The sequence below is a fragment of the Haliotis rufescens genome, unplaced genomic scaffold, assembly GCF_023055435.1.
Source record: "Haliotis rufescens isolate VD_foot unplaced genomic scaffold, xgHalRufe1.0.p SCAF_31, whole genome shotgun sequence".
NCBI classification, from domain to species: domain Eukaryota; kingdom Metazoa; phylum Mollusca; class Gastropoda; order Lepetellida; family Haliotidae; genus Haliotis; species Haliotis rufescens.
This window is the reverse complement of record NW_025964013.1, coordinates 4,340,110-4,354,207: the sequence shown is the minus strand read 5'-3', so window position 1 is coordinate 4,354,207 and position 14,098 is coordinate 4,340,110. Positions and strand designations below refer to the sequence as shown.

Below are 14,098 nucleotides of genomic sequence, written 5' to 3'. Positions count from 1 at the left end.
ACAGAAAAAACGCCGTATCATAAAAGAGTGAGTGAATGAGTAATTAAAGATTTAACGTTACATCGGCAATATCTAAAAACGTCGAATATACTACGTTTAAAAGTGTGGCATGCATACAAATACTTTGAATGATGTGTAACTTACATACCCCCTTTGGAAATAATTATTTGCGGCACTTAAATTGAACCTCCCTCGAGGAATCCGTACGAGCATGAGGATGTCAAGCACATCACTGAATGGCTTTATGTATGAGGGAAAACATCTTAATTAAACATGGTTTTATTTATTGTCCTTCACGGGCTTTACTAATAACTAAACAACACTAGCCACATTTGGAACTTTGTTTTACAATTGGAGCTATTAACCCCCCCGTATATTTTATATATAGAAAATTAAAAGTCCTATTGTAAAGGTGGATATTGGACAATGTACACATTGACGCACCTGTTGACGTCGTACTGCGTTAAGTAGTTGGTGATGAATTGGTGCTCTTCGTCGTCATTGACGCTGACGAGAGTCGCTCCATCAGCCTAGAGTTAAAAATGCAGGAGAGGAATCTGCCATTCTTGCATAACTATAAACACATTGTACGCTTTACTGCAAGGCTACAATATTGCTATAAACAGTTCGCTGCTACTATCGCTTTATGAAGCTGGTGTAAGCCCTTGACATGACTTATCATTTAACTTAGGCAAAATAATCAATAGAATCTCATTTAATCCTTTACTCTATGAAATGCTATCTATCTATATCAATCTGTCTCAAACAGCATTTGGACAATAAACTGCCGGGTAAAAGTAGGAATACACTTTAAATTGGAGTTGACTAAATAATTACAAACATTATCAAAACGTTACTAAACAGAAAACATTCACTGAATGTCCAAAACACAACCCGTATGAAATTCCTCACCGTCGAAGAACCATTTCTTGATCTTTTCATCTTAGCCACCGTCAAACATGGTGTATACTTTCGTGTGCTCGGCAGTTTATCGCGATCGATAGATATGATTTTAGAAAATTAGTATTGATTGAATTATATTTTGAATTCAGTTATCGAACACACGTAGCCATTCGAACTTTGATTTAGCATTAATGCTGTTTGAACACGGCAATGACGTATGTATATTAATGGCATGATGTCACGATAGCATGACGTATATAGCGGACGTGACGTCACAATATCGTGACATCCATCTGATATGACGTCACAGTATCATGACGCATACAATTGATATTACGCCACACTATAACATGATGCATACAGCTCATATGTCGTCACGATGGCATAATGTATTCGACTAATATGATGTCAGTATTTTATGACGTACACAGTTGATTTGACGTCACATTGACACTGACCTGGCAGGCCGTCTCAGCTTCCACGTATGGTCGTGGTGGGTAGAAGACGAAGTGATAGCAGTGGTCCATGTACACAGCCCAGTTCAAGGGGCAGTCTGAAATCACCAAGCAGGGATACATATTACATGCGCTACAAGGGGCGTTGAGTATGCAGGTAAACGCCGTCGTATACAACTTAACACGTTATGTGTCTTCAGTTAGGCTGTTTGTTTCTAGAAAGGGGTGAGTGAATATAGTTTTACGCCGCTTTTAGCAATATTCCAGCAATACCACGGCGGGGGACACTAGAAATAGGCTTCACACATTTGACCCAGGGAATTGACCCCGGGTCTTCGACGTGACGAGCTAACGGTTTAACCACTACGCTGCCCCACCGCCCTGTTTCCAGGAAGGGGTCTAAAAAGTGCTTCATGTGTAATGTGATAATTTCTTAAAGACCCCTTCTCGACACGTCGTGCAAATGGGGTTTGTAACATATATACTGAGTCAAATTAAAAACTTCACTTTTTTAAAAGTAATTCCATATGTGATATAAACTCACGTGCAAAAGAAACGTCTCCAAACATTTTTCAACTAACAAACAACACAAACACAAACACGAATAGATAATGACGTTCTGTATGAATAACAAAAAGGTATTTAAAGCATGTGTGACAGAAGTACAAAGAACATGTTTACTGGAACAGCTGTAGAGTCAATGTTATCACAAGGGGGTCGATTGTCCAGTATTCGAGCACAAGCCAAAGCGGCAAATCACAAAAACACAGAGTTGAAATTGGAATGCAGACTGTCAATACCGCGTATGTCCACCCCTACCGTCGATACATGCCAGAACACGTCGTCGGGCCGAGTGTGTAAGTCTTCTGATCACGTGATTTGGGATCTGACGCCATTCTCTCTGCAGTGTCTGAGCCAGTGCATTTCTCGTAAACGGAGGATGTGGCAGTTGTCGAATCCGACGTCCAAGATGGTCCCACAAGTGGTCTTGGGATCTTGGTGGCCAAAGCAGGACGGGCACGTTGTTGGCGTTGAGAAAGGCCGTTGTGACAGCTGCGGTGTGTGGTGTGGCATTGTCTTGCTGAAACAAGGTTCCTGGATTTTGCTGGAGGAAAGGCAGGACATGGGGCTGCAGAACTTCATCAATATACCGACGGGCTGTCAGGTTGCTATCGATGATAATGAGGTCGGTCTTGGTGTTCCCAGAAATGCCTCCCCAAACCATCACACTCCCTCCACCATATGGTTCCGTTTCCTGAACGCAACAACGTGCCGTCCGTTCCCAACGCCGGCGGTAGACACGTCTTCGGCCGTCAGCTCTGTTCAACTGGAACCTACTCTCGTCGCTGAAAAGGACTCTTTGCCAGTTTCGTTGCTGCCACTGACGAACACGTCTTGCCAATCTTCGACGTCGATATTCCAGCGTTAACGTCATGCCCTTGAACGGTCTGTAGGCTCTAATTCCTCGCTCACGGAATCGTCTCGAGACTGTCCACCTGCTGACAGGTGACCAATGTTATGCGCTGATGATGACGTCACAGTGAGGAATCTGTTCCTTAAATGAAGCGTACGTAGATAACGGTCTTCTTGTGGCGTAGTGACTTTTGGTCGACCGCTCCTTGGCCTGACTGCTGTCCTGCCAGTTTGTCTGTAACGTGTGACTAGTCTGCCAATTGTTCTTTTTGCGCAGCCCATGATTCTTGCAACATGGTCGTGAGTTGCCCCCATATCCAACATTCCAATCGCTCTTTGTCTCTGTTCCCCAGTTAATCTAAGCATCTTCTGCGGGTTTTTCAGACGCTGATGATTGCAAAGAACAGTTTCCAACGGGTTTTATAACCGATCTTCATGCGGGTGATTTCCTGCACGTGCAGGGAATTTCACTGAATAAAGTCATATTTACCCGCTTCTGACATGCAGCACGTAAATTTCCTCGAGATATCATGCATTGGTGTGTTTGGGCAATGTGTTCCGAACTGTTTTTCATGTTTGTGACTATATTCAACAATTATAATGTAATTCTAGCTTACAACAGACAAATGGATTAGAGAAGGTAATTTTTAATCATTAATGTCCAAAGAAGGGTTTTAATTAACGGTGGTAACCATAATTTGTTCCTAGCACCTACGGTATTCGGTAATAACATCAACAGTTTAAATCATAAGTCCCAAGCACGAGAATCTGATGGCACACAAGTTCAGTAGCGTGTATGGCCACCATGTGCGTTGACAACTGCCACACGACGCCTCCGCATGGACCTTGTGATGCTTGTGAACACATGATTGGGAAGACGACGCCATTGTTGCTGCAAAATGGTGCCAAGATCTTGCAAATTCTGTGGTTGGTTCTGGAGAGTGCGCAGACTTCTGCTTAGAGCATCCCTAAGTGACGTTGACGTCTGTGTAATTGAATCAGAATCGTCCCGCAGTATGGCCGTCGTGCTTAAAGGTGAGCAGTTCTCAGACGGTTTCGAACAGTTTGCGCACTCAGTCTACCCCTTAACAGTTCATTTCTGGTTGATGTAGCCGTCAAAAATCGGTTACGGAGGTGACGTAAGACAATCTGATGATCCTCTGCATGTGACGTCACACGTGGTCGACCTGGCCGAGGTCGATCAGCGGTGGTACCCGTTTGCTGTAGACGCGTCTGTAAATCAGAAACAGTCCGTCGCCTACAACCCATCGTCCTTGCGACTTCAGCTACGGCCGTTCCCGTCTGCAACATGCCGATGGCACGTTCACGTTGCATATTTGAAAGGCGTGGCATGACAAATGGCCGTAAAGACTTTTTCTTGTGTTTTTCTTTTTTTGTTAATGACTGCTAACAAGTATGGCTGAAAACACGTGCGATATTATGGCCACGTGACCAGTTACACGTGAAAAAACACTTTTGTCACTATAGTGCTGTGCACATGATTTTGATCGATTTACCTGCACAAAAACGGGTGTTATCTGAAGAAAATACGTGGCCATTACTGTTTAAATACACAATAAGGGCCCACAATGATAACTGGTCAAAATGTTAAAATGTTAGGATTGTGAAGTTTTTAATTTGGTTCAGTACATATTATCATGCAAATGGGGTTTGTCACATACATATTGATGTGCAAATGGGGTTTGTCATATATATTTAGTGATGTGCAGATATTGAATGTTACGGTATTAAGAGAGAAAGTGTTGATTTGTTACGTACTTTTTGTTGCGCAAGAGTATGTTGTTACAGAAGACTTACCTTGGCCTGAACAGCTGCAGACGGTTGCCATGACAACCAGGAGCCATTTAAGTGGCACCATGGCAGTGTGTACCGTTGGCGATATCTAGGTAAAAATAGTTATATTTCAGGACTATAAATCTGGCAGTTTTATTTCCTACTTTGTATGATGTAATCTGGTATTTATCGACGTGTAAATAAATACAGTTTCAATAGCATGTGAACTTATCAATAGCCATAAAAGTGATTAGCTATTAGATCGAGTCAAGGAACATACCATTGTTTAAAGAGTATATCATTGCTTAAACTGCATACCATTGTTCAATATGTTCAATGATTTTTTTTAAAGAATATTCCGTTGTTTAAAGAACACGCCGTTGCTTACAGAACATACCATTGTTTAAAGAATATACCATTGTTTAAAGAACATACAATTGTTTAAAGAATATACCATTGTTTAAAGAATATACCATTGTTTCTAGAACATGCCACTGTATAAAAGAACATACCATTGTTTAAAGAACATATCATTGTTTAAAGAACATACCATTGTTTATAGAGCATGTCATTGTTTAAAGAACATATCATTTTCTATAGAGAATATAATTGTTTAAAGAACACACCACAGTTTAAAGAGCATACCATTGTTTTAAGAACATATTATTGTTTAAAGAACATGCCATTGCTTCAGAACATACCATTTTTTATAGAGCATATAATTGTTTAAAGAACATACCATTGTTTAAGAACATACCATTTTTATAGAGCATATCATTGTTTAAAGGACTTACCATTGTTTATAGAGCATTTCATTGTTTAAAGAACAAACCATTGTTTAAAGAACATACCATTGTTTATAGAGCATACCATTGTTTAAAGAAAAAAACATTGTTTAAAGAACACACCATTGTTTAAAGAACATACCATTGTTTATAGAGCATACCATTGTTTAAAGAGCACCGACTACATACTGCTGATACTGTAGTGCCGACACCTGTGACAGAAACAGCCTCAATCAAGTGTCCATGTACCCATGTAAGGGTAATAAGGTCTAGCCAAACTAACATTTTACAATTTGAATATATTCTGCAAAGTATTCTCAAATCTGCGTCATGTATACGTTTTGCTTTTAATAACATCGTTCCTTAAATTCGTATGTCATCAACTTCACAACGGTAAATATATATACGTATTTCATGGAATGAAACTGCACAAGTCTCACCACCAAGAACATTGCTCATTTAAGTTATTCAATGAATTGGCATGAACAATGGCCATGGCCATCCGGCTTAACCACACAAACACCTCGATATGATTGATCTGACATTCATTGGTATTTAAGGAGTATTTCGTAAAATGAAAGCGACACAACCCGTTCATATTCATAAGAAATCTCTAGCGAAAGCAGAGTCAATTGTACGATCCCGATTTAATGAATGTTTAAAAGTAAAACACTTAAGGTGCGTGTTTCCCGTTGACAGAAAGCAGGCACCTATCTTTATTTCAAAGGTCAAGCCCGATTCACATATTCAACTGGACAACGCCGAGCCCGAGTACGGTTACAGAGCTGAGTCCCTCGTTGATACGGGATGGGATTTAAGCCCCAGGTCTCGTGGACTGTAACCCTGGTGTGGGTGGTATGTTGCTGATAACGTCCTCAGTGTATGCATTGGACATACAGAGCGGCGGCCAAGTGTACATTCCGGAAAACCCTGAACAGCTATGTTTAGGCGTTACCGACGGAGAAGCAACAGCCACACCATCCGTTATAATACAGAGTGAGATGATCACGGTCGTGATGTGTACATAATCTATGTGGAGGATGAATAATAAGATACATGTGAGCTGTTATTTAGGCATCTCGCTTTATAACCTAGATTGATCTTACGTACGCGTGTTTGTCTTCATAGTGGCCAAGTAGTTCTTTCCCCACGCATATTATGTCTACATATTCATAGAGTGGTTTTTAACCATGCATAATCTGTCTACATATTCACAGAGTGGTTTTTATCCATGCATATTTTGTCTACGCATTAACACAGTGGTTTTAACCATGCGTATTCTGCCTACATAATAACGGAGTGGTTTATAACCTTCCATAATCTGTCTACTTATTAAGGGAGTGGTTTTTAACCATGCATAATCTGTCTACATGTTCATAGAGTGTTTTTATCCATGCATATTCTGTCTACACATTAACAGAGTGGTTTTAACCTTGCTTATTCTGCCTACATAATAACGGAGTGGTTTTTAACCATGTGCATTATGTCTACATAATAACGGAATGGTTTTTAATCATGCATATTCTGTCTACTTATTAACGGAGTGGTTTTAACCATGTGTGTTCTGTCTACATATTAAGGGAGTAGTTTTTAACCATGCATAATCTGTCTACACATTAACGGAGTGGTTTTAACCATGTGTATTCTGTGTACACATTAACGGAGTGGTTTTAACCATGTGTGTTCTGTCTACATATTAAGGGAGTAGTTTTTAACCATGCATAATCTGTCTACATATTCATAGAGTGTTGTTTATCCATGCGTATTTTGTCTACACATTAACGGAATGGTTTTAACCATGCGTATTCTGTCGACATAATAACGGAGTGGTTTTTATCCATGCGTATTCTGTCTATATAATAACGGAGTGGTTTTTAACAATATGTAGACAGAACAAGCATGTTGAACAACGACTCCGACAATATGTAGACAGAACATGCATGTTAAACAACCACCCCGACAATATGTAGACAGAACATGCATGTTAAACAACCACCCCGACAAAATGTAGACAGAACATGCATGTTAAACAACCACCCCGACAATATGTAGACAAAACATGCATGTTAAACAACCACCCCGACAATATGTAGACAGAACATGCAAGTTAAACAACCATCCCGACAATATGTAGACAGTACATGCATGTTAAACAACCATCCCGACAATATGTAGACAGAACATGCATGTTAAACAACCACCCCGACAATATGTAGACAGAACATGCATGTTAAACAACCACCCCGACAATATGTAGACAGAACATGCATGTTAAACAACCACCCCGACTATATGTAGACAGAAAATGAATGTTGAACAACCACCCCGACAATATGTAGACAGAACATGCATGTTGAACAACCACTCTGACAATATGTGGACAGAACACGCATGTTGAACATCCACCCCGACAATATGTAGACAGAACATGCATGTTAAACAACCACCCCGACAATATGTAGACAGAACATGCATGTTAAACAACCACCCCGACAAAATGTAGACAGAACATGCATGTTAAACAACCACCCCGACAATATGTAGACAGAACATGCATGTTAAACAACCACCCCGACAATATGTAGACAGAACATGCATGTTAAACAACCACCCCGACAATATGTAGACAGAACATGCATGTTAAACAACCACCCCGACAATATGTAGATAGAACATGCATGTTAAACAACCATCCCGACAATATGTAGACAGAACATGCATGTTAAACAACCACCCCGACAATATGTAGACAGAACATGCATGTTGAACAACCACTCCGACAAAATGTAGACAGAACATGCATGTTAAACAACCACCCCGACAAAATGTAGACAGAACATGCATGTTAAACAACCACCCCGACAATATGTAGACAGAACATGCATGTTAAACAACCACCCCGACAATATGTAGACAGAACATGCATGTTGAACAACCACCCCGACAATATGTAGACAGAACATGCATGTTAAACAACCACCCCGACAAAATGTAGACAGAACATGCATGTTAAACAACCACCCCGACAATATGTAGACAGAACATGCATGTTAAACAACCACCCCGACAATATGTAGACAGAACATGCATGTTAAACAACCACCCCGACAATATGTAGACAGAACATGCATGTTAAACAACCACCCCGACAATATGTAGATAGAACATGCATGTTAAACAACCATCCCGACAATATGTAGACAGAACATGCATGTTAAACAACCACCCCGACAATATGTAGACAGAACATGCATGTTGAACAACCACTCCGACAATATGTAGACAGAACATGCATGTTAAACAACCACCCCGACAATATGTAGACAGAACATGCATGTTAAACAACCACCCCGACAATATGTAGACAGAACATGCATGTTAAACAACCACCCCGACAATATGTAGACAGAACATGCATGTTGAACAACCACCCCGACAATATGTAGACAGAACATGCATGTTAAACAACCACCCCGACAATATGTAGACAGAACATGCATGTTAAACAACCACCCCGACAATATATAGACAGAACATGCATGTTAAACAACCATTCCGACAATATGTAGACAGAACATGCATGTTAAACAACCATTCCGACAATATGTAGACAGAATATGCATGTTAAACAACCATTCCGACAATATGTAGACAGAACATGCATGTTAAACAACCACCCCGACAATATATAGACAGAACATGCATGATAAACAACCACTCCGACAATATGTAGACAGAACATGCATGTTAAAGAACCACCCCGACAATATATAGACAGAACATGCATGTTAAACAACCACCCCGACAATATGTAGACAGAACATGCATGTTAAACAACCACTCCGACAAAATGTAGACAGAACATGCATGTTAAACAACCATTCCGACAATATGTAGACAGAACATGCATGTTGAACAACCACCTCGACAATATATAGACAGAACATGCATGTTAAACAACCACCCCGACAATATATTAGACAGAACATGCATGTTGAACAACCACCCCGACAATATGTAGACAGAATATGCATGTTAAAAACCACGCGGTCCATGTGAAGTCAGAGCATGCATATTTATACAACCACTAGTGTAATATTTAGACAGAATGTACAATGTTAAAAAGTCACAAAGCTAATACGTAGACAGAACGTTGATGTTAAAAAAAACATAGGTCAATCTGAAGTCAGAGCGTGCATGTTTATACACAAATAATGTAATATTGAAACAGAAAGTGCATGATTAAATAAACAGCAGGTCAATATGTTGATAGATCGTGCGATGTGAGGTGCAAATGCCAACAGATGCTCTGTGCTCTCTGTGCACCTCTCACGGATATGAATCGATGTGTGTCCAGCTGTCCCTGTCCGTGTTTACAGAAAGTACTATCGCTCTGTCTGTGTGGTCAGTGTCGGTCAGTGTCGGTCAGTGCAGCCTGCGTGGTCTGTGCAAAGAAAGTCGAATGAAGCTCTATGGTTTACGTCGCCATGACACTGTCTTCTTCAACACAGGTATTCTAGCACACAAAAGTAAAGTTCTCCTGTCATACGATAGTGGTATTACAACAAATTTGCCCAATACCAACACAAACAGATACGCAACGATGGAATCAGATAATACGTTGTTTTACTGTAGATACTGTTTTATAATCGTTTAAAATCCTTTCCTTTCAATGTCTATGCAAGTAGAGAATTCTCATAACCTACGTAATATTATTGTCCACTTACATAAACAGCCATCTTACTTCCGGAAGTGACTCACAAAACAGAAGAACCAATGTGCCATTTCTGGATGGGAATTTGAACGAAATCGTTGCTCTATTCCTCCTCAAATTGTAATTCAGTTGTTGTTAGGTGATATCTTTGTCATCTATCCAAAGATATTACATTAGACATGTATATTATCAATTCGGGGTGTAATTATTAAATCCTCCTGTACCTTGTCACGTGAGTCAGCAGTTGGTGGAAAGTCCTCTGGGTGAAGCTACTAAAATCTTCGTCACGCTAGATCACTCCTGGGAGGGATCCTGTCCGGGTAATAACTTACAAATTTGAATATTTCTAACCAAAATGGCGTCGCTACAATGCGATCATACCCGCCAATAGGTTTATCAGTGTTAGACAAGCTCTTATCAGCACCGACCAGAGTTACTGGACTTACAAGCGGTCGGTGTGGGAGGTTGGGAGTGACTGGTGGCATGTGTGTTAGACAGCATTACGTGTAATAACGTGAGGTGTGTTGCACTGCATGTTTCTTGTGTAGATGTAATATAAGCATCCTTTCGTTGTTGTTGAAAGTCTCCATTGGTATATGTGTTTTCCAGGGAAGTTGCTTGTGTTTTTCTAGTTGCTGTTAGTATAGGATGAGGATGCTGTTGGCTGTTTCCCAGTCCGTTGAATTCATTGTTATGAAGAAAGGGTTTGAGTGAATAATGTTTTACGCCGCAGTCAGCAATATTACAGCTATATTTTTATCCTGTAAATGATAAAGTCTGGACAAATCAGTGGTTTATATCATAAGGAAAGATCCACTCCATCAATCCGCCAAGTTACCGGCCACCCAGTATTCTGTAGTCGGTTCTCACGACAAGCAATATAAATATAGGACCTGTTCTATCCTGGAACCGCATCCTGTCCCCCCGCTGTCCACAGCTGGCACGTCGACATATAAAGAAAATAGTTTGTACGATCATCATACGATCACTGAATCAATAGTACAAACCTTCTCCTCTTTCCGCAAAATGGTAACAGACAGCGAGTAATTCAAAAAGCTTGCAGAAAGCTTTCTAAAAAATACATTTAATCACATAAATATGAACAGCCATGACAATGTATACACGGATTTCTGTGAAACCATGAATATGTATAACGAATGACTTGCTGGTCTAATGTAATGTAAGCCAAATATATTTTATTGATTGTTGTAAATATTTAACGTCAATAATCAATCTCGATTATCTGACGAAACAGATTTCATTGGGCGTAAAGGACAGAATAGCGGTAAAAATTATCTAAAACGATCATTGAAAATCAGTGATGACACCAGGTGTTCGCTAAAAGCACTGGGGATTGAAACTAACGCCAGACTATAGACGTAGACGAAGACGTATATCCGGCGTTGGAGACAGACAGGAGTCTCCGCCAGTCTTCACAGGGTGCTTTGTTTGACGCTCTCCCTTACAGCACTGGGAGTGAGTGAGTATCATTTTACGCCGCTTTTAGCAGCATTCCACGGCGGGGGACACCCGAAACTGCGTTCACACATTGGACCCATGTAGGGAATCGAACCCAGGTCTTCAGCGTGACGAGCGAACGCTTTAACCAGTAGGCTACCCCACCAACCACCCCCCTCCCTCAGCACTGGGAGTCACCATCCATATTCTAACCGTACCTCATGCTTAGTACAGATTCATGTCCTGATGGTGCAGATCTCTCTACACCAAAATTGTCCTCTTTTCCTTGACCCTCAACGTAGATACGCAGGGTGTTTGGTCCGTGGCATGAAGATATATTGCTCACAAGAAGTAAAGGAACACCATTTTCATTCATATTATTATCGTTAATCTGTCATGGCATTACATATTAGATAAAGTATGTTGTTCTTTAACTTCTTTTGAGTTGTGTATATCAAAAGGGAAATATAAGCTAAATAGGTTGGAATATAACATGCGGACGCTATGAAACACTGACAATAGTTGATAGAATATTCCTCCTACTGCTATATACTTTGAAACGTGTCTAGCTGTAATAGTGTTGTAGATGGCAATGCAGCAGAAAATGCTGTAGATGAGGGTGCAGATAAATACTCTCAAATGACAGTTGTCACAAATATGTTTGTTAGAACCTCCAGATATATGTTATTTGGTGAAACAACACCCTTCCTACTACACGGGACGATACACGTGCACTGAAATAACACAACTGAACGGTAATGATTTAATCTGATGAAATGAACGAAAAATGCCTTATTAATGAACACATTCCCGTATAACCCTTCTATCTCACACCGAGATAACCCCCAATACCTTCATCCCTCACCCCCAATACCCCCTCACCCCAATACCCTCACCCACTCACCCTCAATACCCCCTCACCCCAATACCTTCACCCCCTCACCCCCAATAACCCCCTTACCCCAATACCCTCACCCATTCATCCCCAAAACGCCCACCAACTCATCTCCAACTCACCCTCAATACCCCCACCAACATCCCCCTCCCCGCAAATACCCTCATCAACTCACCTCAAACTTACCTCAAATACACTCACCAACTCACCCCCAAAACCCTCCCCCACTCACCCCCCCCCCTCCTCCCACTACCCCAATACCCTCACCCACATACATCCCACACACCTCCAATACCCCACCAACCCCATACACTTACTAACTCATCCCCCACTCACCCCAATAATATTGTCCACTCACCCCTAGATAATGAACTAAACTAAAGGAATCCAACACAATGTTCTAAAATATACTAACGTATATCATGTGACACTCTATAAATCGAAGCAAATAATTATGAAAAGTGGCAATGCAAGAAGAAATCTAAGAAATGAAGCATGGATTATGCTTATAAAATATCCTGCGAAGTTTGGCGTTTTTTTCACCAACTGTTCTGGTGGTGCTTTATCAGTAGCATCACTCAAGGTGGTATCCGTCTCTGGTTGATGCAGGTATCCGAGGTCACGCTATTCACAGGTCACACTATTCACGTTATTCACACAACGTATCCATCTCCATCCTCTAGGCGTCAGAACATTAAGCAGCACTATATCGACCATGACAGTTACGTCAGAATCCACATCAATGCGCATGACAGCAAACATAGGACAGATGAAGACATGTGACTTCCAGTGGCGAGGATTTCACTTGTTGTGGGATCAGCAACGATTTGTCCTCCTGCAAGGAAACAGAGAACATACATACTGGCATGACACTCAATGGGGAAATAGAATATACATACTGGCATGTCACTCACTGAGGAAACAGAGAATCTACGTGATGGCATGTCACTCACTGGGGAAACAGAATCTAAATACTGGCATGTCACTCACTGGGGAAACAGAATCTAAATACTGGCATGTCACTCACTGGGGAAACAGAATCTAAATACTGGCATGTCACTCACTGAGGAAACTGAGAATATACCTTCTGACATGTCACTTACAGGGGAAACAGAATTTACATACTGGCATGTCACTAACTGGGGAAACAGAGAATATACATACTGGCATGTCACTTACAGGGGAAACAGAGACTATACATACTGGCATGTCACTCACTGGGGAAACAGAGAATATACCTTCTGACATGTCACTTACAGGGGAAACAGAATATACATACTGGCATGTCACTCACTGAGGAAACTGAGAATATACCTTCTGACATGTCACTTACAGGGGAAACAGAATATACATACTGGCATGTCACTCACTGGGGAAACAGAGAATATACCTTCTGGCATATCACTTACTGGGGAAACAGAGAATATACCTTCTGACATGTCACTTACAGGGGAAACAGAGAATATACATACTGGCATGTCACTCACTGAGGAAACAGAGAATATACCTTCTGACATGTCACTTACAGGGGAAACAGAATATACATACTGGCATGTCACTCACTGAGGAAACAGAGAATATACCTTCTGACATGTCACTTACAGGGGAAACAGAATATACATACTGGCATGTCACTCACTGAGGAAACAGAGAATATACCTTCTGACATGTCACTTACAGG

The 14,098-nt window shown here is 40.9% G+C and overlaps 2 protein-coding genes across 2 annotated transcripts in view; both read right to left on the bottom strand.

Moving 5' to 3' along the window:
* LOC124122563 (contactin-5-like) overlaps nt 1–10,527 on the bottom strand; it is a 43,158-nt gene extending 32,631 nt beyond the window's left edge. Inside the window, exons 1-4 of the mRNA XM_048380587.1 lie at nt 10,289–10,527; nt 4,590–4,674; nt 1,362–1,456; nt 445–530 (exon numbers count right to left, since the gene is read on the bottom strand). Of these exons, the coding sequence (XP_048236544.1) occupies nt 445–530; nt 1,362–1,456; nt 4,590–4,650 (242 nt within the window). The 5' untranslated portion in view covers nt 4,651–4,674; nt 10,289–10,527. The remainder of the gene's footprint in view (nt 1–444; nt 531–1,361; nt 1,457–4,589; nt 4,675–10,288) is intronic.
* Nucleotides 10,528–12,964: 2,437 nt separating this feature from the next.
* LOC124122566 (contactin-like) overlaps nt 12,965–14,098 on the bottom strand; it is a 49,003-nt gene continuing 47,869 nt past the window's right edge. The window contains exon 25 of the mRNA XM_048380618.1: nt 12,965–13,252. Within this exon, the coding sequence (XP_048236575.1) occupies nt 13,140–13,252 (113 nt within the window). The 3' untranslated portion in view covers nt 12,965–13,139. The remainder of the gene's footprint in view (nt 13,253–14,098) is intronic.